At 38.6% G+C, this 27,054-nt stretch overlaps 2 protein-coding genes across 3 annotated transcripts; both read right to left on the bottom strand.

The window, feature by feature from the left end:
- Positions 1-181: 181 nt before the first annotated feature.
- rrn3 (RRN3 homolog, RNA polymerase I transcription factor) lies at positions 182-17,168 on the bottom strand. Its single transcript, XM_084744586.1, has 17 exons — positions 16,825-17,168; positions 16,682-16,738; positions 16,502-16,591; positions 14,657-14,786; positions 13,596-13,655; positions 13,306-13,369; positions 11,538-11,607; positions 10,938-11,036; positions 10,255-10,350; positions 8,965-9,088; positions 8,640-8,770; positions 6,888-7,018; positions 6,592-6,779; positions 5,570-5,678; positions 3,897-4,049; positions 2,234-2,318; positions 182-1,530 (listed from the first exon to the last, which is right to left on the bottom strand). The coding sequence occupies exons 1-17, from the start codon at positions 16,918-16,920 to the stop codon at positions 1,381-1,383; spliced, it is 1,833 nt and encodes a 610-aa protein (XP_084600712.1). The 5' UTR covers positions 16,921-17,168; the 3' UTR covers positions 182-1,380.
- A 6,865-nt stretch (positions 17,169-24,033) lies between these two features.
- Positions 24,034-26,371, bottom strand: LOC146310092 (transmembrane protein 238). Of its 2 annotated transcripts, none has more exons than XM_084744172.1 (2): positions 25,694-26,371; positions 24,034-24,193 (listed from the first exon to the last, which is right to left on the bottom strand). In XM_084744172.1, exon 1 carries the CDS (start codon positions 26,226-26,228, stop codon positions 25,707-25,709), a length of 522 nt encoding a protein of 173 aa, XP_084600298.1. In that variant the 5' UTR covers positions 26,229-26,371; the 3' UTR covers positions 24,034-24,193; positions 25,694-25,706. The 2 variants fall into 2 exon arrangements, with proteins under 2 accessions (XP_084600298.1, XP_084600297.1); XM_084744171.1 differs by having other exon boundaries at positions 25,680-26,370.
- Between the last annotated feature and the right edge of the window lie 683 nt (positions 26,372-27,054).

The following is a 27,054-nucleotide window of genomic DNA, read 5'->3' as shown; positions in this document are numbered from 1 at the left end:
TTAATAATCAATTAATCATTGCAGCTGTAAGTGTTTTGTGTTGGTTGTTGGGTTTATTAGTTTGTCCAGCTGTTCCTTCCTGTGTTGTGTTAAATTTATTGATTGGTGGGGAAAAAAATGTGTGAACAGTTCGCCATTTTTTGGTCTTCAAATCAATCAGTCAGAGGTCATGATGGTCGTATATTGTTTTTTATTTTATTATTGTAATCCTGTTAATAATCCAAATTTTCTAACCTGATTACATCTTTTATATCAGATGGAACACAATTACCTTTTTGTATCCAGAGTATGTAATGCTATTACATGTTAAACGTTACTTCCCAAGCCTGATTACAAGCTAGCAAAACAGCCAACCGCCTTGTTTATTTATCTGGTTTATTGTTTGGTGTCATATCCAACATGCTGAATGTCGATAGGCCAACTCAATAAAAGAATAAAAACTTGCTGCAAAAATCCTTAAACCCATCTTTTTTGGGCTTTTGATAACAGTTAGCTGCTGCATTCCTCACATGTTGACTGAACAGAGTATATAAATTATCATCTGCTGCAAAAACAAAGTGACTGTGACTGTGTTACATCCAGGTTACTGCCAAGTGTTCTCTGTAAATGAGCCCAAGATATTTCTCATGGGATGCACACAAATCACGTCAGTGACCTTTTTTGGATTCAAAAGGTCAAATTTTGGCGACAGGTGATAAATTTCCATGTCTGAAAAATAACTTGTTTCATAATTAAACAATATTTTACTACTATGACTTCTCATCTCCAATGATAACGAATTTGAGTTTGAGTTTCTTCTATACAAAACAAACAGAAAAATGCTGAAGGCCCCTCTACAACAGACTTAAAATACTTCATCAGAATATTTACAGTTCTTCTGGGGTCTCACTGGAGTTTCTTCACTGTGTCCACACAGCTCCACCTGTGATTCATCATGAAAAGCTCTGAATCAGACCGTGTGCTCATAAACTTGACTTAAAGATCTTGTAAAGCAACAAGAAATGTTAGATAAGTTTATAAAATTAGTTCTCTAAATCAATAAAAAATGAGCAGTCTCCTCTGCTCTGAAACACTGGGGGTGTGTCCACTCACATGTCTCAGTGTCAAACACCACTACCACCACTATGTTGACAGAGACTTTAAAAAACTTTAAACTTTAGTATTCATCAACACAGATGATTGTTCTTGGATGAAGTCACATCTCCTCATGTGTCTGGTTTCTTCAGTTTGTGTTTGAATCCTTATAAATGAAATATAACACGGATGATGAGGGGAGGAGTCACTTTACAGATTCCAGTCCCTGCTCTGAGGGTTTCCAGATGAGTTTGTGTCAAAAACCAGGGTGTAGTCCATCTGAACAGGACGGACCGTGATGAGAGTCTAGAAGGGTCTCTGGAAGGTGATGGGGGGTGAACCCACGCTGCTCGGGCTGCGCAGGTTTGAGTCGTAGGAGCCGGGAGTCATTCCCATGATGCCCTCGGCCTGAGGCGTCCCCTCATGCAGGAAGTCATCCTCGTCCTCCTTCGAGCCCTGACACACAGTGAAGATACACAACCGCGGTTTCAGTGACCATGAAACCCACTGAATATAAAGTCTAAAAAATATTCTCATTTTTTACTGATCACACATTTCTGTCTCACATTTTCAAGTTTTTTCAATTAATCATTTTTCCTTCAACAGTTTCACAACAAACTGTGACTTTCTTGACTTGAAAAATTATTTTTTAAATTGACCAACATTATATGTGTGATTCGTGGCACAATTCAAACGGGATCAAAAAATAATTTGCCTCTCGCCATCGACTACAGTTCATATTTTTAAGGTCCCATGTTGGTTTGCTGGGAGGGACGTGACTTAGACTCTCCATTGGCTACCAGGATGCAGATGAAACGTTTGGTTTAAAAATAGTGAAGTAGATTAAATACTATAATGTGTACTTACATAAAACTAAAATTATAGGGTTGGAAAAAAAATTGTCCAATCCCCCAAAAGAGTTCATTACAGTCATGTGAGTAGTTGCAGCTCAATTCGTTACACTATATTAATGTTTTACAGGTTTGTGATCTGAGCAAATGTGATTTTTGAGTATTTTTTTTTTAGACCAAACAATGGGTGATAAAAATAATGTCTGTTTGCAGCTTTATTCCTTCTATGACCAGTCCCCTCCCTTATGACACTGTAATAATAAACTGCTGCAGTTCTCTGAACACTGTTCAGTCTGGTGTCGTCTCACCTGATGGCCTGTTTTGGTGGGAAGCAGCTCTGTGTCTGCTAGCTCCTCCCACACCTGGTACAGAGGCTCAATCAGCTGACCAGACCTGCAAACACACACACACACACACACACACACACACACATACACACACACAAAGAAACACACACACACAGACACACACACACACACACACACACACACACACACACACACACACACACACACAAAGAAACACACACCTTTGAGATCCTGTTTGTTGATTATGTTCATGCAGTTTGAGTTTCCATGCACACCCTGTGCTCCACAGACTGTTTCCTAGAGGACAGGCTGTCTTCTGGGGACTAACTTGTCATGTTGTTGATAAAGACCATCTCACCACAAGATCCAGATGTATTCATGATGTGTACGCACAGAAAACATGCATACACTATTTCCTGCACATTAACTGGTATTTATAAAAGCAGAATGTCTGCACCACATGCAAATTTCAGACCAGGCATGAACAGTTTTATATGAGATAACTATATGATAAAGTGGATGATGTTGCCACAAGCATCAAAATCCTGCAACAAGCTGTTTTTTCAGGCTACCAGAGTGGTCACAGAGAGTCCTGCAGGTGTAAGAAGGCTGCACATCAGTGCACAGTCCTCCTCAGCAGGTGTAACATATCTGGACACAGATCACATGTTAATACCAGGGTGTAAATGAGGTATAAGATCTCTCATTCACTCAAACATTAAAGCATCTGAAAACTTGACTTGAAAAATGTACAGTAAAAATGCATATCAAATATGATATCAATGTTTAGTTTCTCATTAAACATCCTCAGAGATCTGAACAGAAACAAAAATGTTCATAATTAACAGAAAACCCGGTTCACAAACAACTCATTTTGCCGTTTAGACCGTTTTCCAAGAGTGTGTGGGCGTGTCAGCTCAGGTTTGATTGACAGCTGCCTCAAGAGTCCCAAGTAATGTTCTGCAGTGGACAGCTGTGGACAGCTGTGGACATGGGCAGCAGCAAAATATATTTCATTACCTACAGAAATCAACATTGGTTTAAGTGTACGCCACATTAAAAAACATGTTCCCTGCTTTACTTTGTCGTCAGACAGCACTTTCTATTAGGTATGAACAGTTCTCTAAAAGAAGTCGTACTGGGATTATTTTGACTGAAATTGTGATTTTGATTAGTGGGAATGATCATTCTATATTAACATTTTCATATTTATTGAAAAGAAAAACTATGAAAATTGTAATAATGTGATATTTGTGTGGGTCTGTTTCAAACAATCATGTTTTCTTATATCAGGAGAAAAAGATTTACTACAGTACTTCATTAAAATGCAGCTTTTGTACATATTTTTCCTTTTCAAAAGAATCGCGATTAGGTTCTGGTTCTGTGATTTATTTATTTTTTTTTAATTATTGTTTGGCTTTTGCCTTTATATGGATAGAGACAGCTGAAGATATGACAGGAAAGGGGGCAGAGAGAGAGAGGGGGAATGACATGCAGCAAATAGGTCATAGGCTGGAATTGAACCAGCGACCACTGCAGAGGACCAACAGCCTCAGTACAGTAGAGGGAAGTAAAAATGGGGTTTCAGGACCTCAAAGAGTTAAAGACTGTCCGTCTCGCCTGCAGACATTTGATTCCAGAGAATAACAATGATGGTGTGTACCTCTTGAGCAGGTAGGGGTCAAAGGGGAAGAAGCTGTCCAGAGGGTTGGTGACGGTGGTCACACAGTCTCCCCCTGCAGAGCTGCGGACCACCGGCAGCACGTGGCGGTTGTTCCTCTCTATGATGGTGTAGCAGAACACCACCTGATACTTCCTGCAACACAAACACAAAGACACATGGGCTGCTGTGGACGAGCAGGGAGGGAATGTTTAAACTTCCTGCCCTGGATCCCCTTCAGGAAGATCACACCATTTCTCTTTGGCTTATTAACACATCTGTCTAAGGTGTTTCTCTTATAACACTGCATACCACTGTCATCTTCATGCTACCATCATTACAACATAATCCTTGAATCCTGCCTGGGAAAATGCAAATATTTCATTTTAAAAAAAGTCAAGTTGTTTTGAGTCACCTGTATCAAGCCTAGAGACAATTTTCAAGTCAATAATACAAGTCAGATCAGTGTTAGTCTAGTAAGAAGTAGGGCTGAATGGTTTTCTAATTACTATTATTTTGACAGAATTGTGATATAATTTGCAGGATTCAAGGGAATGATCATTTTTTACATAATTTTTCATTTGAAACATTAAAATGATAATGATGTGATTTTTGCAGTAACAAACAGATTTTTCATTGATTATTTTCATCATAGATTAAACTGTCGATTATTTTCTTGATTAATCAATTGTTTGGTATATAAAAGGTCAGAAAAATAGAAAATGCTGTTTTCCAAAGACCAAGATAACTTGTTGATGTCTTGTTTTGTACACAACCCTGTCATAAAGCAGTAAAGAAACCAGAAAATATTTACATTGGACAAACTGAAATAAGAAAATTTGGATATTTTTTATTAAAAATATGACGATTAATCAATTATTTGAATAGTTCACTATCAAGTTAACAGTCCATTAATCATTGCAGCTGTAGTTAGAATATGATGTGTAGGCCAGGACATCTCTGCAGCATGACAATATTCAATTTAAAATGATATTTTGATTCACATTTCCATTTTAACAATATTGTACCGCCTGTGATTTGAAAATTGCAGTAGACCATATTGTGATTTTGACAGAATTTCAATTAATTGTTAAGCCTTAATCTGAAGTTAAATTTTAAAACTTAAGTTTGACTTGTGTCACATCATGTGACTTGAGTCCCTCAGCTCTGGGTCTTACCCCTCTGAGCATGTTGATCAACTGTGTTGGATCTTAAATTGGATGGGTGCGCCAGGAAGTTTACAACTAGCATATGGAAACGCCCCAATAAATCCATAAAAGGGCAGCTGGCTTAAGTGCCGTGTGCAAACCGTGTGCAACGACAAGCCACTGACATTTGACAGGTAATGTTAAACTCAAACAATAGAAGAAAAGAAATGAAAAGGGAAAGAAATGCCACGTGAAAAAAAGATGCAGCAGGTCATACCGATTACTATACTTTTCACTTCTATAATAAAAACATACAATATATAATAATCTATTAGTCGCAGGGGTCATTTTTCTATCACTTCTGGTAATATCTGGAGTAGTTTTACATTGTGGTATTGCTTCTTACCACAAATAGAGAAAATAAAATACAGTATACCAGAATGTTCAGGAAAAAATGTAACAGTCAATGATTAATACAACTACACCACACAGCTGATGTAAAACGTCTGGAGCAGAGAGGATGTTTACCTGGTGATGGCAGCAAACATGTTGGTGACTGAAGGCAGACACACTTTGAGGGGGTTCAGCTGACACATGACCACCCGCTCCAGGTTTAGACTCTGCAGGTACTCCAGACCTGACCACACACACACACACACACACACACACACACACGCACACGCGCACACACAGACACGCACACACAGACAGACAGACACACAGACACGCACGCACGCACGCGCACACACACACACACACAGACAGACAGAGAGAGAGAGAGAGAGAGAGACTTAATTTTCTGATTTTAACTATATGATGTAGATCTGCTGCCAAGTTTTTCATTTTTGGACAGTTAACAGTTTGAAAACATTTCATAAAAACTTTATACCCTAAATTAAATGGTTTTCTTAAAACGTACATAAAAAACTATGTATTTTTGAAGTGGGGGACCAAAAAAAAGAGCACAATCACATCACAAACATTCAACTTAAAAAAACTATCACTGCTTGAAGCTGTAACTGCATTAATTTCACAACAGCTGAAATCAGAGATTTTTTTGAACAATTTTTTTCTTAGAAAATGACTCAAAACGATTAATCGATGAATTAAACCTGTCACAGTCTTGTCACTTCAAAGATAGGACCTATTTTTCATGTCTTTCCTGTAACCATTATTTTCATTTTAGATTAATCTGTCAACCTTTTTTCTCAATAAATCAGTTGTCATCTTCAAATAAATAGATTTTAAATTGCAATGTTAGAAAAAACGATTAATAAAATACTACTTCCCATGTCTTTGCATTTTTAAGACTTTTAAAAGGCATTATTTTTAGATGATTTAATTCAACGCCTTTTAAAACCTTTTAAGTACCCATGAGAACCCTGCATACATACAGTAATATTGAAAGTAACTTATTATTTTCACATTAAAGTAACTTGTCCAACACTGGTGGTTAGAGCAGCTTTAAGAAGCAACAGTGACGTGCAGACTGTATGAAACAGAGGTCCTCAGCTGAGCTCCTGTCAGGGTGGAGATGATGGGGTGTGTACCTTTCTTCATGTTGCCCTCCAGCATGGCTCTGTGTCTGAAGATGAGTGTGTAGAAGACGGCCTGGCAGGCGGTGTAGAAAGGCCCGTGCAGGCTGATGTCACAGCACGCCTGCTTGCCGCTGCTGTCCAGGCTGTCGATGTAGCGATGGATCCAGGAGATGAGCAGGTCCAGACAGGCTCGCACAGTGCTGCAGGAGGGGACGGAGGACAACAGAGGGAACGCTGGATTAGAACAACAGCTGGACAGACACGTTCGCAGAGGAATAAACCACTCTCTCCAGGCAGGATGAACTCACAGCACAGGGATGAACTTGGCTCGGGACAGGAAGCTGCCCAGGTATCCAGCGGCAGCCTGGCGGAGGACGGCGGGCTGAGACGGGTTCTGCAGGATCTTCCACAGGTGATCCAAGAAGGCCTCAGCCAAGGCCTGGAACACAAAAAACATTTTTCAAACATATTTTACAGAACACAAACAGCACGCTGACTGATTTATTATCACTGTCCAATGAAAAATACTTATCTTCAAAATGTCAAGTTTTCAGGAGGTAAGAAAAACAGCCATGTTTTCAGCTTTGTGGCAATACATTTCTCAGACGACCCAGTGGCTTTGTAAAGGGTTTGTTTTGCAAGAAATAGGAGAAGCATCTAAACTCATAAAAGAGCACTTCCTTATGTTTTTTAGCAAAAGATTTGGAGATAAGTGGTCTTAAAAGGACAGCAACACTATACACCACTGTGACACAAAAACCATCAAGCAAACATTTCTCCCTTTTCACTATTGTTTTTTTCTTCAAGTGAGAGCAAACAACATATTGTGTTTTTGAGCAGAAGAAAAACACCAGGCATCACTTGTGGGCACTGAAACAAGCTGCACCAACATATTATCACCTCATAAAGTTGTTAAAGTGAATGTGTTAGCACATAGTTTCCTATTTACACATCCAGCAGATACAAGAGCAACCTTATAGCTGCTGCGCAGTGATGAGTCAGGGCCCAGCATTTTGAGGAGGAAGATAAAGAAGCAGAGAATGAAGAGGAGGAAGAGGAAAAGGAGGAAGAAAGAGGAGATAAATGATGACTACATGAGGGTCTGTTAGCAGAACTGCCTAGGTCAATAACTATTTAAAACAAAATTTACAAAATTAAATTAAATTAAAACAAATAAAATTATATCTGAAATCATGTGTCTCTAATCCCCAAAGCATAATGCTTAAGTAAGCATCAGCACATTAGTGCTGCATCACCCAGGACCTCTGACTCTGAGAGCAACTCACAACTCTGTTGAGCTACATGTCAAGTGATGAACCACAGATGACTTCACACTGAGACTCTGACAGCCAGCAGGGCTCCATGTAGGCAAATTTCAAACTAGTGTCAAAAATTCAGTTTTCAAGAAAAATATCTGTGTATCTCATCTAGACACATATAGACACTTGTATTTAAATTATCAAAGACTGACTGCTCCATAAGTGACGAACTCAAGCTGTTTTTCCTGTTGACAGCAAGCGATTACATGAGGATACAAGTCAAACATCTTTAAAATTCTGTTTTTGAGATGCAGGTCTTAAGTTTACTACTGTACATCTGCAATGATGTCAAAATTTTGTTGTTTTTTTCCATGAATATCAGAGAATTATTTCACAAGAATTTGCAGCAGCTGCTTACACTAATGTTTAAAGTGTAATAATACTACTACTAATAATAATGATAATAATAATAATAATAATAATAATAATAATAATAATAATAATAATAATAATAATGCTCAATTTTTTGATATATCAAAAATCTATCTGAACATGCAGTGGAGCGAGTTTGCCGGTGATAGAGCAAAAAATTTGTGAGAAGATAGATTGAGTTACTTTTACAGTTTTTGTAAAAACTTGTGTGGATGTGGACAGCTCAAAGCCTGTCTGAACTGGAGCTACATTTTGGTGTAAGTTGCATCCTACTGACAACCAGACTCTGAAGACTAAAAGCTACATACTGCTGTTTCCTATCATCACACACACACTGGTGATGTGTAGTGTACAGTGTGTAGTACTGACCAGTCTGAAGCTGCACAGGAAAAACAGTATGTACTGGACATGAGAGGAGGCATGTGTGGGCAGAATGAGCTTGTCAAACACACTCAACAGATCCCGGTACAGCTCCTTAGTCCGTTCCACATGAAGAGAACCTGAGAGAGAGAAAACAAGGGAAAGACCAGTCAAGAGGATGATACACTGCACACACACCAACATTCACTACACAACACACACTCAGTACATTTTACATGTTGTTGGATTCTGAGGAATTCTTTTAAATACATTTTATTCAGTCAGAGTCTCCCTGTTATTACTGACAACATATTTATTTGTGTTATTCAGCTACCATTTTCATGGCAGATGTCCTTCACATATGCCAACATGACCACCATGAGAGTGTCCAGCCTCTCAGCCACTGGGTGGGCCATCACAGCCGTCCTGGAGGGGCAGTCTGCTGACATGTCCTCATCCTGACAGAGACAGACACGCACGCACGCACGCACGCACGCACGCACGCACGCACGCACGCACACACACACACACACACACACACACACACACACACACACACACACACACACACACACACACACACACACACACAGGTGGTCAAGGCTGGAGGAAAGACGGATGGAAAATGGCTTCCTTCTGAAGAAATTCAAGAAAAAAAAAAGTCAGGGTTCATTTCAACACAAACTGTATCACAAATATAACACTCATCCTTCACTGTGTGTCCCCACTGTGACGTCACTTTTCTTTACATTCTTTTATTTTTTACTGTCTTGTAGGCCTTTATTCAAATATTTCATTTATTAGATCTTTTTAATCAATTATTAACTTTAATTTAAAAACTATTTGGATAATCAGTTAACAGGTTTGAGGCATTTTTCAACGGAAAAAGTCAAAATTCTCTGATTCCAGCTTCTTAAATGTGATTTTTTTTTCCTGTTTTCTTTATTACTTCATGACAGTAATCTGAATATATTTGGGCTGTGGACAAAATAAGACATTTTAGGATGTCATCTTGGATTTTGGGAAACATTTTTCACCATTTTCTGACATTTTATGGACCAACTAACCAATCCATTAACCAAGAAGTAATCAAGTTTAATCTGTCTTTAATCACTCAGAATAATCTTTTCTTTAACTTCATTTATAAAAAGTTTTCATCTGTGAAAACAGGTTGAAAATTTTTATTTTTTTGTCAGGATCATTCTTGAAATGTTTGTTGTCGTAATACATTTTGGCCACAAGAGGCTGAAGTGCACCACTAGTCCATGTTCTAAATGGGACTACAAGCATTCATGTTGTCTTCTAGATGAGACTGATCACTTATGTTAGAGAACTTGTTAACACCTCGTGTTAGGAGCCCATGGAGAGAATAAAACTCACCACTAGTAGTTGCAGATCATCTCTAAACAATTGAACTGAACGGCACAGCAAGTGAACAGCATGTCGGGGCTTCAGGAGACTTGGATTACACCCGATGAGCAGTATAGAGGCATTTTTCGTTCTTTCTTTGATTGTTTTTTTCCCCCATTCGAACTATCGGGTGAACTATCCCTTGAATGTAATTTGTTGCTGGTAAAAGACCACAGTCCTCAAAGTCAGTCAGTAAACTGTTGCTGGTTGTTACCATGTGAAAGAGTCCCTCCTCAGTCGGCTCCTCTGCCTGCTGGTTCTGTACTGCGTTCTCCTCGGCCTCCTCAATGTCTGATCGGGATGCACTCACCTACAATACAAACACATACTGCAGTGTTTTTATCATGGAGCAGAACATTAAAAAAATTATACTTGTCTTTCTGCTTCAAATACAAATAACCAAAACCTGTGTGACAACCTGACATGCATGGATTTTTTATTACTATATTTTGGTGTCTCCAGAGAGACCTTCTGCAGAGTTCCCGTTACTTTTAACCTCACACATTACACAGGATAATCTGAGAAGTGGTCCTTAGAAACTGTTTGGAAAAGGGCAGGCACTTTCAAAAGAAACTTTTGGCAGGTGATTAGATGAACCATCTGTCTATCACGTCTAACACAGGCCAACTTCAGCCAATCAGATCAAACTCTTGCTGAAGCCAACTGAGAGAAGAGCAGAAACATCTTTTCCATGGAGAAAAGCCTTCAATGTCGTTCTTTGCTCTTTTTTTAATGAAGAAATACTCTCCAGTTCTGATATAACTGATGCTATCACAGTATCTACAAAGTTACTTTTACAGCTAAAGATAAAAGCATGCCCTTTTTTCACATTTATACCCAGCAGTACTCTGGATCCATTGTGTTTGAAGTGGAATTATTTGGAGTTGAATCACTTACATCCAGTTTGAGCATCTTTCCGATGATCACCTCCAGTACGTCTCGTTGGATTGATGGTATATACACGGTCACCCTCAGGAGGTTGTGGATGTAACACTCCTGTGAAGAGCAACAGACTGTCAATCAGACTGTTCAGTGCTTCTTCTACAATCCCAACTAGGTCTGATACCTATGATAAACGATGTATGTGACAAAAACTGAACATATCTGTAATATGGATCAGGTGTGAGCAACAGAATTGAAAAGGATGCTTTGGTCATGTCTCCACACTTCCACAGCTTGTTGGAGTGTTCTGATCAGTGTTGAAATTATTTTTTCAAAGAGCCAAAATGAATCTGATTCCACTAAGACTGTTTAATAATAGCCGAGCTTCTTCATTGCTTCCTCACAGGCTAAGAGCTCTGTCTCCTGATATCACTCAAGTAACCACGTTTTCTGAAAGGTGACCAATGTATATTCATTCAACCACTGCTGCTGTTTGAGGCTGCTGACAATATACTGGTTACCCAGGTCACCTTCCAGTGTAATGTGGTTCAATAATCACCCCTGTCCTGTGTCTGTCTGGCAGTCCTGTGTGATGTAGCAGGTGAAGTGTCTTACCAGCGTCCTGGAGGATTTCTGTATGAAGGGGAAGTTCTCCTGCAGAATGGGCATCAGAAAGCGACTCGTGCTGAAAGAGGAGGACAGAATTTTAGTTTACACAACACCAGAGCAGGAGACGATGTCTGTGACCATTTATCTGTGCACAACAATATATGGTACACTATCTTTAAATATGCAGAGTTAGACAGTGTTTTCAGACACAATAATCAATACAAGAAGAAAGAAAACAGTCAAAGTAAAAACATCATTAATAGCCATGTATTGTACATAAATGTATAGACACCAGAGATGTCTGTAATTAGTTTATGGATATGAGTGAAAGGATATGACATGTTATTTGTTTCTTTGGATTTCTGTTAGCTGTCAGCAGCACAACAGATACTCTTCCTGGGATCCATCAAAAATGAACTCTAGCAGCATTAATTAAATAGAAATCAGTTTTAACAAGAGTGAGAATAATAATAGACACATAAAAAGTGTGTGCTCTCTCTCCTGATGATATTCTTCATGATTGATACTCAGATGTTATATATGCAATGTTGCTGAGCTGAACGTTAATAATGCCACTGAACAAAACCGTATTACAGCAGCACAAACTGTGTGCATCACGTTGCCGTGGGAACCTCAGTTTGGTGATGCAGAAAATAATTTTTTCACTTTGAACAGCAGATCATCCATAAACTAACACAATGATGAAGCAGCTACATACACTTTGTTTTTAAGTTTGCTGATACTGCAGCTCAGAACACTGATTAGAAAATTTATTGGTCTATCATATTTATCACAGATAACATTTAAGTAGTAAAATTCATTTAACTTTAATTTGGCCAAAAACTTACGTGATTTCCACGTCTCTATCATTATGGGACAGTGTCAGACTGATGACAAATCATGTTTAAATACTATTAATTGTTTTATGTGCACTTTTCAAGTTAGCAGCATTAACAACACATTAAGTCGATTAGAAATTCCATTTCAGCCAGCATTCCTCTCTTGCCTTATTTACAGCAACAGTGTTGCTTTTTGCCGTGATGGGGCGGCTCACAGCTGCTCCTCTTTGTGTGGAAGAAGTCAAATGATGCACCAAACACCCCTTTTTAAATGATCGCACACAACACCTGGTCTTACCAAAGCAAGCTGATAACCACCGTTGTGATGCCTGTTATCTGTGACTTGGGTTTTGGGTTTTGTCAAGCCAGCTCTTTCTTTAGAACACAGGGATATTTACTAATCCTGTTGCAAATTACTATAAGTCCCTCCAACTTTTAAATTTTTAAATGACTTGTGCTTCTACTAAGACTATGGATGTAAATGAGCAGCAGTTCATCTAGTTTATCACAACATAAATAACAATAGATGCATAGCTGTGACCGTTTAGTGCCTAAAAAAGGACCACAAATCCTTTGTAAATATCTTCCATACTCCCTCATTTTAAAAAGTGGGTCCCCGGAAATGAAAGTTTGGGAAACACTGTCCTAAATGAATATTTAAATTCCACACACCAGCCTCTCCTTCATCTTCAGCTCAGACAGACTAGCAGGTGTAAACTTTAGAACTAAACTTAATATTGTGAATTATATTTGGACAAATAAATGTGTTAACACAGATGCACCGATCAGTGATCTGTTTGTTGATGTCTGAAAGCTGGGTCATTCTCAGTTTGTGCACCTCGCTAAATCTAAAGCCTCATTTTTACATTTAGTGAGTGAAAACAGTAAAACCAAGACGAGACAACAAAAACCTTGCAGAGTAAGAAGTGACTTACGATGGAACATATTTGTTGATGAGCTGCAGCGCCTGGTGACACTGATCGAAGTTCCTGGGAAGGTCTGAGCAAATCAAAGGAGCAGATGAGAGTTCATTTGTATTTAACCAGAAAATCTGAGGATGAGGATGTAAGCTCTTCACACTTCTTACTGCACTTCACTCTCAACCTCCTCAAACTTCAGCAAGCAGCAAAAAAAATCCATTTACACATCTTGTTCTTATATAAAACAAGCTCAGCTGAACAGTAGACAATTTATGATGTTTGAAAGAAGAAGGGGTGACACCTACTTTCATCTTCATCATCTGAATCTGAGATATCGACTCCTCCTTCACAGATGGTCACTCTCTCTGGAAACAAACACAAAACATGGTTTATATGTCTCTGATTGTGGGACACAGTAAACACAGTATATAGTTAATGTTGACCCTCTGCCTTCAGATGCAAACTCACACCAAACTAAAAATATACAATGATGACAGTCAGGCAACACATTAACACTACAGGACCATTTGCATCATATTTGATACACAAGTGTCTCAATACGATAAATACTTTCCTAAAAAGATTGTTTTATGCAATCTGAGACATGTCTTCTGCCTTCACATAAATCATCATTCTATGATTTTAATAATTATTTTTTCAGAGCAAATGAAAATTGTATTGTAATTATCATTCCCACTAATTGTATCACATACCATAATCACAATGCCAGACAAAATAATCGTAATATGCCTTTTAACATAATGTGCAGCCTGAAATAACAGTTATGTTGTTACTTATATTTCTATATGAGTATTTGCTTGAGTGAAACAGCCTACAATTACTTAATATTTTGTAGCTTTTTGTATAGTAAAACCATGTTGGAAATGTGTGAATCAAATATGATACAGTCAGTAGACGAGACAATTTATCAATGAATTATTATTCTATTGAATTTCATAATGCAATCCTCATTATTCCACCACAATGTGTTGTGTTGCAAACAGTCATGAGCAAGTGGTCACTTGCTAATAATTGTCTTTTTAATAGATTTTCACTGAAAATGTTATATTGACCAATTCAGTTTACATTTTCTAAACTTTTTTTGACGACCAAACTGTGAAATAAAAAGGTTCCTGTTTAAAAAAAATAAAGAACCAAACCAAATGAAATGTGGCAAATGTCCCCAAATCAATGACCAGCAATTGTTATTGTTTCAAAAATAAAAATGACTGTGATGAATTTTAATAAATGTCTAATGTATCAAATGTGCTACAGGTCAGAGATGCTAAGATAACCAACATTACTTTACTACTCAGCTTGACTTTGGCATTTTACTTGATAAATGGCAGCATTCAGGGGAACCTACTGGGAGTGAAATGGGAGACCACCATCTTGAGGCAGGCACACAGGTACACAGTCTGTGCTGAGACCAGGTTACTGAGGAAGGCCATGTACTCCTCCACCACAGCCTGGCTCCGGCCCACCCATGGAAGCCTCTGGAAAAACAAACAACCAGAGGAGGGTTTCAACATGCTGACACAGGCTGATCAGTATTTTGTACAATAGTTTTGGCAGATACTGGATATCTGATAATAAAGCATGTTTGTAATTTGATGCAGATCCGGAGGAAAAAGGGTTCAAGGGATAGTTCACCCAAAACTGACAATACAGTCATTATATACTCACCCTCATACCAAATGAAGGTCAAGTTTAGTTTTTAAGTCCACAAAACACTGCTGGAGTTTGGCAAGACAACAGCTGCAGAATGTCCCGAACAATGGAAATGAATGGTGACCAGTTTTTAAATGGAAAAAGACAACAACAACAAAAAAAAGCCTCCATACTGCTCATCCGGTGTAATCCAAGTCTCCTAAAGCTCCAAAATGCCGTGTACTTGCACACTCTGTCACACCACACACACCCATTTCAGACAGTGTGAGCACACGTGACTGTGGCTCCAAGCTAAGGAGCTACAGTGAAAATTCAGGCTATAAATATGGTGTAAATGACATCTTTCAAGTCAACCTGGCATGTTGAGGGTTGAGAGTTGGATTACACCAGATGAACAGTATGGAGGCATTTTATTTTATTTATTTATTTAGTTATACTTGTTTTATTCCATTTGAAAACTGGTCACCATTCACTTACACTGTTTGGGATGTGCTCAATATTTTCCACAAAAACAAAAAACATCAATTTGGTAATGATGAATTTTAATTTGCTCTGCAATTATACTACTTTACTTATTACTTGATGTTAAAAGTAATTAGTTACTTTACTCAGAGGGAGAAAAAACTGCAAGCAGTAGTTTTGAAAAGCATTGTATTTTATCTCTGCATCTGCCAGTGAAACATCATGGCAGAATATTCTGTTAATTCCACTACAGAGGAGACTCCATGTTGTGTCTATACTGGTATTGGCAAAATGAGCTGGAAACAGAACTGCAACAATTAATTGATTATTAACTGACTATTAAATTAATTGCCAACTATTTTGATAATCAATTTATTGTTTTGAATCATTTTTTAATTTAAAAAAATGTCCAAATTCTACTATTTCAGCTTCATACATTAATATTTTCTGATTTCATTACTCTTTTCTGACAGTAAACAGAATATTTTTGAGTTGTGGATAAAAGAAGACATTTGAGGATGTCATCTTGGACTTGGAAACACTGATCAATATTTAATCAATATTTTTCACCATTTTCTGACATTTTATAGACCAAACAACTCAAAGAATAATTGAGAAAATGTCAGAAAATGGTGAAGAATGTTGATCAGTGTTTTCTGACATTTTATAGACCAAACAACTCAAAGAATAATTGAGAAAATAATCAACAGATTAATCAGTGATGAAAATAATCATTAGTTGAAGCTCTAGTTGGAAACTGTTGACATACAAGATATCTGCAAAAATTCATTATCGTGCACCCCTAATATTGATATCTACATAATGCTCTGATGCATTTTCTTGAAAATAATTCAAGAAACTATTATTATGGAGAGTTACTTGATTTTGTCCATATCACCCAGCCTTATATACAAGCAGCAAATTCTGTCATTTCTGAGGCCAAAACATCCAAACGTTTGGCATTTTCCCTTCAATTTCTATCAATCAGGTGATCAATCGTCTTATCATTTCAGCTGGTAGCATGGTTCAGATGGTTTGTCCACCCCTGCAGGTGACTCTCCAAGTCTCCCACACTCACCAGGACAGTGTAGATGAGCTGCTCATGGTCTTTGGTCAGCTGGGACACACAGTTCCTGAACTCCTGTAGCCAGTTGATGATCTGAGCGTCCTGTTAGGGGAGACAACTCACTTAACAAATACACCAAGAGACAACAGATCAGCTCAGCTCACACACACACACAATGATACTGCACTTTACCTTTATGTCAGGATCAGACAGCTGGTGTTTGAGCAGCTCGTAGTCTCCTGAGTCTCCCTTCAAACAATATGAGCAGCACTTGTTAAGTCTCTGCTTTTTTGAACCAACAAGTAAAAACATGCTAACGTAAAGTTCCCACTCACCTTGTTATATTTAGCTAACGTTTCAGCGACGCTTCCTCCGAACCTGACCGTCTTCACAGGAGGAGTGTTCAAAAAGTCTCGACCGTCCACCTCCATCTTTTATTAAGTTTAGACAAGAAGTAACTCGTTTTTCAGTACTAATATTAATTTTAGCTAGCTGGACTAATACACGGACGCACACGCTGTTTTCATTGTTACACGGTGAGGTTACTAACAGCCGACAGTTTAAGGTTAGTCTTAATGTGTTTTTACAGTGTTAGGAAAATAAAAGCCCCGTGCGGTAAATAAGCACGCGCATGTGTGAGCTCCATTTCCACCAGAGGAAGAGAACTGCGTGTTTACGGAAGTGATCACCGTTGGTGTTGCAGTCAAACTCTTCCCATCAGCTCGGCTGGGTAAAAGGTTCCGCTTGGCCTTTTGGAGCGAAAGAGCCGTTCAGTCTGCGAGTCTCTCTGGGCAGTTTTCTTGTGTTTTTTTTATGTATGGCAGCACAGTGGTGGACTCAGGCTGTCTGAGGGTCAAGGGCAGAAAAATAAAAAGGGCACCAGTTTGGGAGGTATCAACACACTGGAAGTTGTGATGGATTTATGGTAAAACAGTTCCAGTCCCTGGCTTATAGTGCATTCATGGTGTATGAATAATTGGAAAAATGATATCGCGACTAGGAGTTTGTGTGGTTTTGGAACATTTTCATGAAGTAGTATGTATATTCCCATATGAAACACATGCCACATGTTTCAGCTATATGTTATCACATGTGGACAACATAGGAACATAGTCTTTTCTGCAAGGGGATCAACATGCCATCTACTGTTTTAACCTTACAGGGCCAATGCTGACATAGAGTCAACCCTTTAGGAGTTACATATATCAAGAAATTTATATAAAAATAGAATGTTAAAGGTCCAGTGTGTGAGATTTAGTGGCGTTTATTGGCGTGCAATCATCTGAAAACAAGAATCTCTGTGCTGTCAGTTTCTTAGAATCAGTCCTTTATATCTACAGAACGTGTGGGTCCTCTTGCACGGAGGCAGCCATGTTGAACTGCCATGTTTCTACAGAAGCCTAGAGTAGACAAACCAAACACTGTCTCTAGAACAGGCCTTTGACATTTTTCATGAGTTTTGCAGCCACAGTAGGTGTATGCTTGGAGGGGAGAGTGAGGCAAAGTGTTTGCAATCTGTAAGCTCACTGCTAGATGGCAAAAAAAAAAAAAAAAAACAAATGGCCATATTTAAAGCCAGTGTTTTGTTTGTCTATTCTAGGCTTCTGTAGAAACATAGATAGACATGACATGACAAAGACATGTAGATAGCCTACAAAGAACTCATTCTAAGGTAACGAAAACACAGCAATTCTCATTTTAAGTGATTATATGCAAATGAAAACACACTTATGAATATTATTTTCCGTTTTTGCAATATTCTGCCAAAAGATCCCCCTAAATCTGACACACTGGACTTTTATGGTTTACACAGGCTTATGCTTTCAAACAATATATAGGCCAGCTCTTTAAGGCTGTATGAGGATACAAAAAAAAAAAAAAAAAAAAAATACAACAAACCCTCCTGCACCCCTGAACTCAGGCTGCTGCTTGATAACGAGCAGAGATTTGGGAGGTTGAGTTGAATGATTTGTCTGTACTTTTGCCCTTCTGTTATAAAAGTTTTTTTTATGGATATGAAATTGATTATGAAAGGTATTAGAAATGAACATAGATATTGTAATGCAAAAAAAAAATCTGAACATGTCTCGCTGGTTAACATTGATGAAGATTTTCTTTGTTTGCAGTGACTTACCTGGCATATATGGCATGGTCGGAATTTATTTGCACCAAATGATTCAAAGAACCCCTCAATAGATTTCAGTTTTCAATTCCAGGCTGATTAACAAGATAAAATACATATCAGTAATAATCGGAAATACTTTATTGATCCCTGCGGGGAAATTGCTCACATTGCAGGTACTCCCATTCAAGAATGGAAAATATATAAGCATAGAGAAATTAAAAAACATTTAAAAACAAAAGTGCATTCTATTAAAATATATGACAAAATAGTATAACAATAGTATAAAAGAAATATATACATGAGTATATAAAAAAGAGGGGTGTCATGTTTTCTAATCTGTAGCATCAAATATGTGCATAAACATAGAATTTCTGTATATCTTGAAAACTGAAAATGTAATAAATAGAACATAACCAGCATAATACATTATTAGTGAAATATAGATTAGTAATATTTAAGGTATATGCTACTTAGTGTATGTGCCATTTGTAACAGGATGTGCTTTTGTCTTTTATGGTGCTACCTCTAGGAGTCATCAAAGGGACATTTTCTCCACACTCCATACAAATACAAAAAGGAACAGTTGGAGGAGAGCTCTGAGAGCAGTTTGAGCTCAGCCATACATGGAATACATACACTAGTGGACACAAGGGGGGGCAAAATGTGATAGAATACCTTCTGTGGTGCTCTTCTACTGGACAAAAGTGGTAAAGTGTCCTCCAAGGGGCCCTTTCAATGAAAAGAACATGGTAAATTGCCCTTTAAAGTACCCCTCTAGTAGATGAAATGTGGCAAAGTGTCCTCTGAGGTGCCCTACCAGTGGACAAAACACGGTAAAGTGTCCTCTAAAGTGTCCCTCTGCAGGACAAAATGTGGTAAAGTGCCCTCCAAGGGGCCTGTCTATTGGGCAGGATGTGGTAAAATGCCCTCTAGGGTGCCCTTCTAGTGGACAAAACGTGATAAAATGCCATCTGGAGTGCCCTTCCAGTGGACAAAACATTAAAAAGTTCCCTCAGCGTTGCCCTCCTACTGAACAAAATATGGTAAAGTGCATTTGAAAGTGCTTCTCTAAAATGTGATATAGTGCCCTCTAAGGTATCTTAGTGGACAACATGCATTAAAGTGCCTTTCCACTGGACAAAATGTGGTAAAGTGTCCACTAAAGTGCCCCTCTACTTGACGAAATGTGGACAAAATGGACAGAATGTTTTAAAATGCCATGTGGAGTGCCCCTCCAGAGTTGAATTTTAGTGAAATAAGGTAAGCAGAATAGAATCAGCAAACTCTTATTTATTTATTTCCCCAACATAGGTCAAATTCATTCAACTTCGTTTCACTCTTTATTTCTCCCCTGGTCATCCATACCCTCCCTGACGGGGCCCGCCCCCCAGTTTGGGCACCACTGATCTATACCAAGGTTAATATATTATGTCATATCATATCATATCATATGATCAGTGTATGGCTGTCAGGTGAGTTTTGCAAGTCAGTTCATAGTCAAACCCAGATTTGATTATTTGATCTTGATTCTGGTGTTATACAATTATTAACTAAAGCCAGAGAGTTGGATGTATGCCTGACGTGGTGGCTCATGACTTATATTTCCAAAGTAGTGGCAACATGGCCCTGTGTCCTGCGTCCATGGCCATTTTTTGCCAAGGGTTTTAAATGATCATGAAGAGTATTGTTTCATTTTTCTGCCCTGTGGAATTCAGTGAAATTCATCCTGTAAAACTCTCACTGCTCACCAGAAAAAATCATCTAGAGAGGAGTCCCGTCACCGTCTTGTCAGCTAAAAAAAACTATTTTTCAAGTCTTTCCTCTAATGATTATTTTGATTATTGATCAATCTGTCTAACATTTTCAGTACTAATTGATTGGTTGTTTGGTCCATAAAATGTTATTGACCAGTGTTTCTAAAAGTCCAAGATGACGTCCTCAAATGTCTTGTTTTGTCCACAACTCAAAAATATAGTTTACTGTCAGAGAGGAGTAAAGAAACCAGAAAATATTCACACTCAACATTTTTTATATTAAAAAAAAAAGACTCAAAATGATTAATCAATTATCAAAATAGATGCTGACTATGTTAATAATGATTAATAATAGATCATTGCAGGTTTAAGTGTTTTATGTTTGTTGTTAGGTTTATTAGTTTGTCCAGCGGTTCCTTCCTTATGTGTATTTTCTTGGATCTAATCATAAGTCCTCTTTTTTCTTCCCACTTCAGGGTGTGTGAATGGACTTGTTTTGCAGTGTAGAGTGGATAAAGGAGGCAGAGAGTGTTGAAGCAGAACACAGACACAGTCAGAGGGAACAGCAGCATAATAAAACCAACTGGTTCCAAAGGTTAAACACTGAGGCTTCTTATCAACGTGGGTGGGAACGAGGAAGCCTGCTGCCAACTACACCTCCGTTTCTCCAGCAGGACTCTTTTCACCAAAACTCATCATCATAGTCACCAGCTCACATTTATTTCATCGCATTACATTTATATGATCTTTTCCCTTCTACTGCAACAGGTTTCAGTGTTCACAAGGTTCAGTAAGTCATTAAGTCCTAACTAACATCATCAACACAGAATTTAGTAAGGTAAGGGTCACAGCATGGTCCACATGAGCTGGTAGCCTCTTATCACAGTAGAAGCTGCTCCTGCTTTCTGGGCTACCTGCAGGCTGTGCCGACCCACAGCCTGTTATTTAGATTCAGCTACACACAAATAAAAGAGAAAGAGAAAGTTTATTTTTGGATGGATTTTCATTTTAGGTCACAAAAAAAAGGATAGCATATGGTTTGTGAGGTGGTTTAGTATCCTCTATGCTTCAGGTGCATGTAATGTCAGTAATGTAATCCAAATATCACAATATTAAAGTAATGTAACTTGCTTACTTTCCATTACTTTTGGATTATTAGTTGACCCTAATATAGTTTTTTCAACAATTATTTTCTTCATTGATTAATCAGTTGATTATTTTCTCAATTAATTGATCAGTAGGTTGGTCCAGAAAATGGTGAAAAATGTTGATCAAAGTCCAAAATGACGTCCTCAAATGTCTTGTTTTGTTCACAACTCAAAGATATCATGAGAGGAGTAAAGAAACCAGAAAATATTCACATTCAAGAAGCTGAAATCAGATCATTTTAACTTTTTTATTACTAAAAAATGACTCAAACAATGAATTGATTATCAAAACAGATGCAGTTGATTGATAATAGATAAGTCAATGCAGCTGTTGCAAATTTTCCAGCTGTTCCATTCTTTGTTGTGTCCAAGTTATTGATTGGTTGGTTGATCTAAAGACAAAAAAATGTGAAATTTCCACCCAGTGAAGCATTTTTTCACCAGAGGTCTTGATAATGAATTGGCAGCTGTGTGCAGTGTGCATGGTAGGATATTGTTCTTTTAGTTACCTTTTTTGTAATTTTGTAATGTAATCTGTTACTCCCCAAGGCTGGATATTACAAGCTATGACTACTGTTGAATGAAGAGCTGACAGCCGTACTCTCACATGACCTCCAGTGCACCAATGATTTACTTCATTTAACATATTTAATTCAGTCAAAGGAAAAAAATGGAAACCTGCGTCAGAGTCGGGGCCAGTGCCAATTCATCAAACTGTGCTGTAGTTAATGTGTTGCCTCTCAGTAACAAATGATGTCATTCATGTTATCATGAACTTAGCCCTGACCCAGTCCTGCAACCAACCTAGACATTCAGCCGTTCAGCAGCTCGTAAAATTGTTACAGAATATAAATATAAATGGGGCACATAAATGGGAACACAACAAAAATTAATGTAAGTTTTTGTGTACACTATATTTAGAATATTTTGACCACTTTACCTTACTGTCAGTCAACTCTTTCTGACAGGAAAATATCAGTGTCTACAAACCAACCAGACTCATTTGGCAAAAACAAAATTTTACCTCATAGAACACAGAAGTTGATGGTCTTCTGCTGCCTCTACCTGGTAGTTTGATTGTGCTATTGTGTGACTTCTGTGTTTTAAAGTCTGTGTTCAGATTCACCGAGATCCCACAATAACACAAACTAACCAACCGAATGAGGCAGCTGGAGATAAGTATTCTGTGAAGTAAAATTAGCATTTTTCCCAAAGGAGTCTGGTGGCTTTGGAGAGGACGTTATAACTTTAGTTTCTTGTTGAGACAAATGCTGTCTGACAACAAGGTAAAGTGGGTAAAACATTCAAAACAACACAGCAGTACTCTTGCTGCTTCTCCAAAATGGGGACGTGTCAACCACTATCTACTGTAGCTAATACACTAACTGTGGATAAGTACCTCATACAAACACAGTTCAGTTAATCCAAATTATCCCTTTAACCCTGCAGTTACTGATTTTTTTGTCCCCTTGGTGGCAGCGGAAACAAGTGAATGCAACACTGACATTATGTATTCAACTATAAAGTTGATATGGTAAACTAGTAAGCAAATGGTTGCTATTTAACACGTCTTGTGCATGATTGAAGCGTCAACTTATCATACCAGCAGAAATATTCATTTCAGGCCGATACAATATTTTATTTTAAAGCCTTTATTGGCTAATACTGATGACATGCTGAAATTATTGTGCATCCTTATGCAACACATTTTCACAGTCAGTTCATACTTAAACTTTGTGAGGCAACTGGATTTGTGAAAATCAATCCTGCCAGGCTTCAAGTTATCCATCAGCGTCCTAAGAGGGACCACTGGCAGCTATAGGTGTGATTTTAGGTATGACGACAGCAAGAAGAGTCCATGGAGGCAACTCGTCTCTAACAAACAATGGCGGCTCCTGAAGAGGTTAGCATAGATGCTGTGATAGCATCAGTTATATCAGAACTGAAGAGGATTTCTTAATTGAAAGAAGAACAAAGAACAGCACTGAAGGCTTCATTGAAAAGATGTTTTCACTCTTCTCTCAACCGGCTTCAGCAAGAGTCTGATCTGATTGGTTAAAGTTAGCCCCTGATAGACAGATGGTTCATCCAATCACCTGCCAAGAGTTTTTTGAAAGTGCCTGCCCTTTTCCAAACAGTTCCTGAAGACGACTTCCCAGATGGTCCTGTGTAACAAAACCAGGTTAGTTCATATGTATCCTACAAAAAATCACTCTATTTTTTTGGTACAGTACAGCAAATGTTTGCTATTATAAAAAAGTGCAATCACACCTTCTCGGTTAGGTTTTGATTGAGATTTTAGGGGTTTGCAATATGTTCAAATTTCATCTGGGTTATTTTGCTTATTAGTTGTTAGCTGAGGTTCACATTTTCTATGATTTCCCCCACAAGCAGTAATAAAATAAATACTATTCACATTTCACTTAATAAATTTCCTGTGAGATTGGCTTCACTTGTAGAACTGTATCTGTTCTAAAAGTGAAACTTTGTCTATCGATCTCAAAAAGACTGGATGCATACTGATTAAAACACAATATTTATTAGGAAAATATACATTTGAAAAACAACTGCTAACACTTCATCATCAATTCATATTAGTTTCTCATTAAAGACACATTAAACAGTAGAAAAGTTGAGCATCAACTGGAGTCAGCTGAAGACACTGTAGGTCAAGTCTCTGTGGAGGAGAAAATGGATGAAACATTATTAAAGTGTGTGCAGAGCAGAGGGGAGTTTGATCAGAGAGTCATTTGTGTGCATTTTTATCACAGGTGTTTACATGAATCTATGGATGATGAGGCGTTCAGGGAAGTTTCAGGTGAGTCTGCTATTGTTTAAACCCAGGGCTTGTCTTTTACTGTGGTTAATCATTGATCCAGTGATAAGAGTTTTACTGCCTCAGCCACAGGTAGTCCTTTTAGTTCTGCATTTAGACGACATCAAACTGAAAGAGAATATACTGAGCAGGGAGCCCAGCCTCATAAAAACATGTTGTCCATAGTTCTTAGATTTTTAAAATATAGATTTATGCTGAACAAAGATTATTTATACAACTGGACCCTTTAACCATCTTAAATTAAATTCATTAATTAATGTAATTAAAACTGAATGAATGAATGCTTACAGCTTCTTATATGTGAGGATTTGATGCCTTTCTTCGTCATTTTTGACAATAAATGAAGAATCTTTGGGTTTTAGACTGTTGGTTGGACAAAAGAAGTGATATGAAGTGATCCCTTTAGGCTATTTTCACAATGTTTTAACATTTTATAGACTTAAAGATTAATCCTGAAAATATTCAACAGATTAATCAATAATGAAACTCATCATTAGTTGTTGCCCTATTTGTAATGCTTGACTATATTTTTTACTGATATAAAATAATAATAACAGCAACAATAATGAAAATCTTTTTGTTAGATCAGTTTTAGCTTTAATCCTATGGGGCCATGCTGCCAGTGGTAATATATCAAATTAAACTTTAATTCTGATCAAACTCTGTAGACCTTATTTTAGCAAATGAACAGATTCAGTGTAGTGAGAATTTTACATTCTTTGTATACACACAATCCTTGTTTTGTTCAGTTTAGTCTTTAAAATGTCAAAACATTGTGAAAACCCAAAGACTCTTAATTTACTGACATAAATGACAAAGAAAAGCAACTAATCTTCACATTTAAGATGGTGGAACCAGCAAATGTTTGACATATTTGCTTGCAAAATGACTGAAACAAATAATCAAATCAATTAATTTTCTGTCTGGAGTTTGAAACAGCCTTTCGATCATCACCGGGGGACATACTGTAAGTGTCACAGAAAATATAACTACAACTATTAAAACACAGAAAAATAAAGTTTTTTTTTGAAAGCTCTATTCTTTCTTTGTTATGGCTAGTAAAGGTTTTAGTTGAATGGGGTCACATCTGGAGTTTGACCTCAGGAGCCTTTTTTTTTTTTTTTTTATTCCTGGAGGCTGTTCCATGTGCAGACTGAAGCTGAACTGCCAAATATTTAAATACATGTATCTAATAATGTTAATTATTTGTTCCTTTTTGGAGAAGTTTGATTTGTTCACTCGGTTATTTCAGTTAAATAATTGATTATTTATGGGATTTTAAAAAAAATCTTTTTAAAAAGTTTATTCAATTCAGTTTATGTCTTACTGTGAGGTCTTCACCTGCGGGAATCCACTATGTAGGTGAAGTCTCTGTTGCTGTGTGCGGCATCTGAACGTCACAGCCCGCCACAGTGGAGACAGCAGTGTGCGGGGTATCCTCCTGCGGGGCCATCGTATCCATGGCGACGGCCACCTGCTCCGCCTGCGGGGCCCCCGGGGGCCCTCTGGTTGACCTGTTGTGCCCGTGGCCCGGTGTTCCGTTCCTGCGGAAGGAGCTCCTGATGCCGCTGGTCACGCGGCTGGAGAGGCGCCTCACCGCCCCGGTGAAGCCGCTCAGAGCTCCCTTGTCCTTCTTCAACAAGCCGACATCATCCTCCAGCTCCGCCGGGGGCACCTCGATGTTCCCGGAGTACCAGAACACCCACCAGATGAGGCTGAGGAAGATGACGATGGCGCCCGCGTAGATGAGCAGGTCGTAGAAGAAGACGTTCACAAACACCCCGATCAGCAGCACCGCCAGGCCCACGATGTCAAAGGCTACAGCGAGCCAGAAACAGCACACACAGCGGCCCAGACCCCCGTAGACCTGCTCCATGTCAGCACACAGCGTGCTTCTCCGGAGAGCAGCTCCGGTCTCTGACAATATAACCTGCTGGTGTCGCGGAGCCGCTGTGCCGAGGCATCGAGTTACAGAGCGGCGGTAAGGTGAGCCAGGTGAGCCTCAGCCCACTCACAGTCACCTATGAGGGGCGTGATGCCGCAGGAGGAGGAGCTGGGAGCGCTACCTGGAAGGTAAGGTCGAGTTAAGTCAGCTTTATTACTACAGCACATGTCATAAGACAGACTCCTGGGGGCTTGTCTTGCGCAAGCGAAGAGCGCGAGGCGCAAAAGATTTCATTTGATCAAGGTGAGTTCAGATTCACATTTACCGGCTTACGGCGGGGCGCAATCAGTTACAGCATGAAGTCGGATTTACCAGGAGGAAACAAAGAGAAAAGACAGACAGATCTCCTGGTCCGAGGAGTTTAAGCGCGAGAGAACGCAATATATGGAGACAACAGGACGTCTCCAGTGCAGACTTCGTGTGTAAATAGTTTTATTTTACACTGACACCTGCAAAAACTAATACAATACTTGAACCGTAAATGCCATGCAGATGTGTAACTGGTTGTATTTTAACACCTTGAAATGATGTTGTATTTTATAATTAATGATTATTATCATTATTATGCAGCTACCTGGCTGAGGAGTGGAGGACAGAGACTGTGGGGTTTAGAGGAGAGGCGAGCCGACCCAGATGAAGCTCAATCCGTCTGGACACACCTGAGCCGGGTTGAGATGCACCTGCACGGCCGCCCCTCCTTCTTCTCCTCTTCCGCCCCATCTCCTCCTCCCATCCTCACACCTCCGTCCCGCTGACA

The sequence above is a fragment of the Lutjanus erythropterus genome, chromosome 19 (assembly GCF_056507025.1).
Source record: "Lutjanus erythropterus isolate fLutEry1 chromosome 19, fLutEry1.hap2, whole genome shotgun sequence".
Classification (NCBI taxonomy): Eukaryota; Metazoa; Chordata; class Actinopteri; order Lutjaniformes; family Lutjanidae; genus Lutjanus; species Lutjanus erythropterus.
Note: the sequence above shows the minus strand (reverse complement) of the source record. Positions and strands in the feature narration are given on the sequence as shown.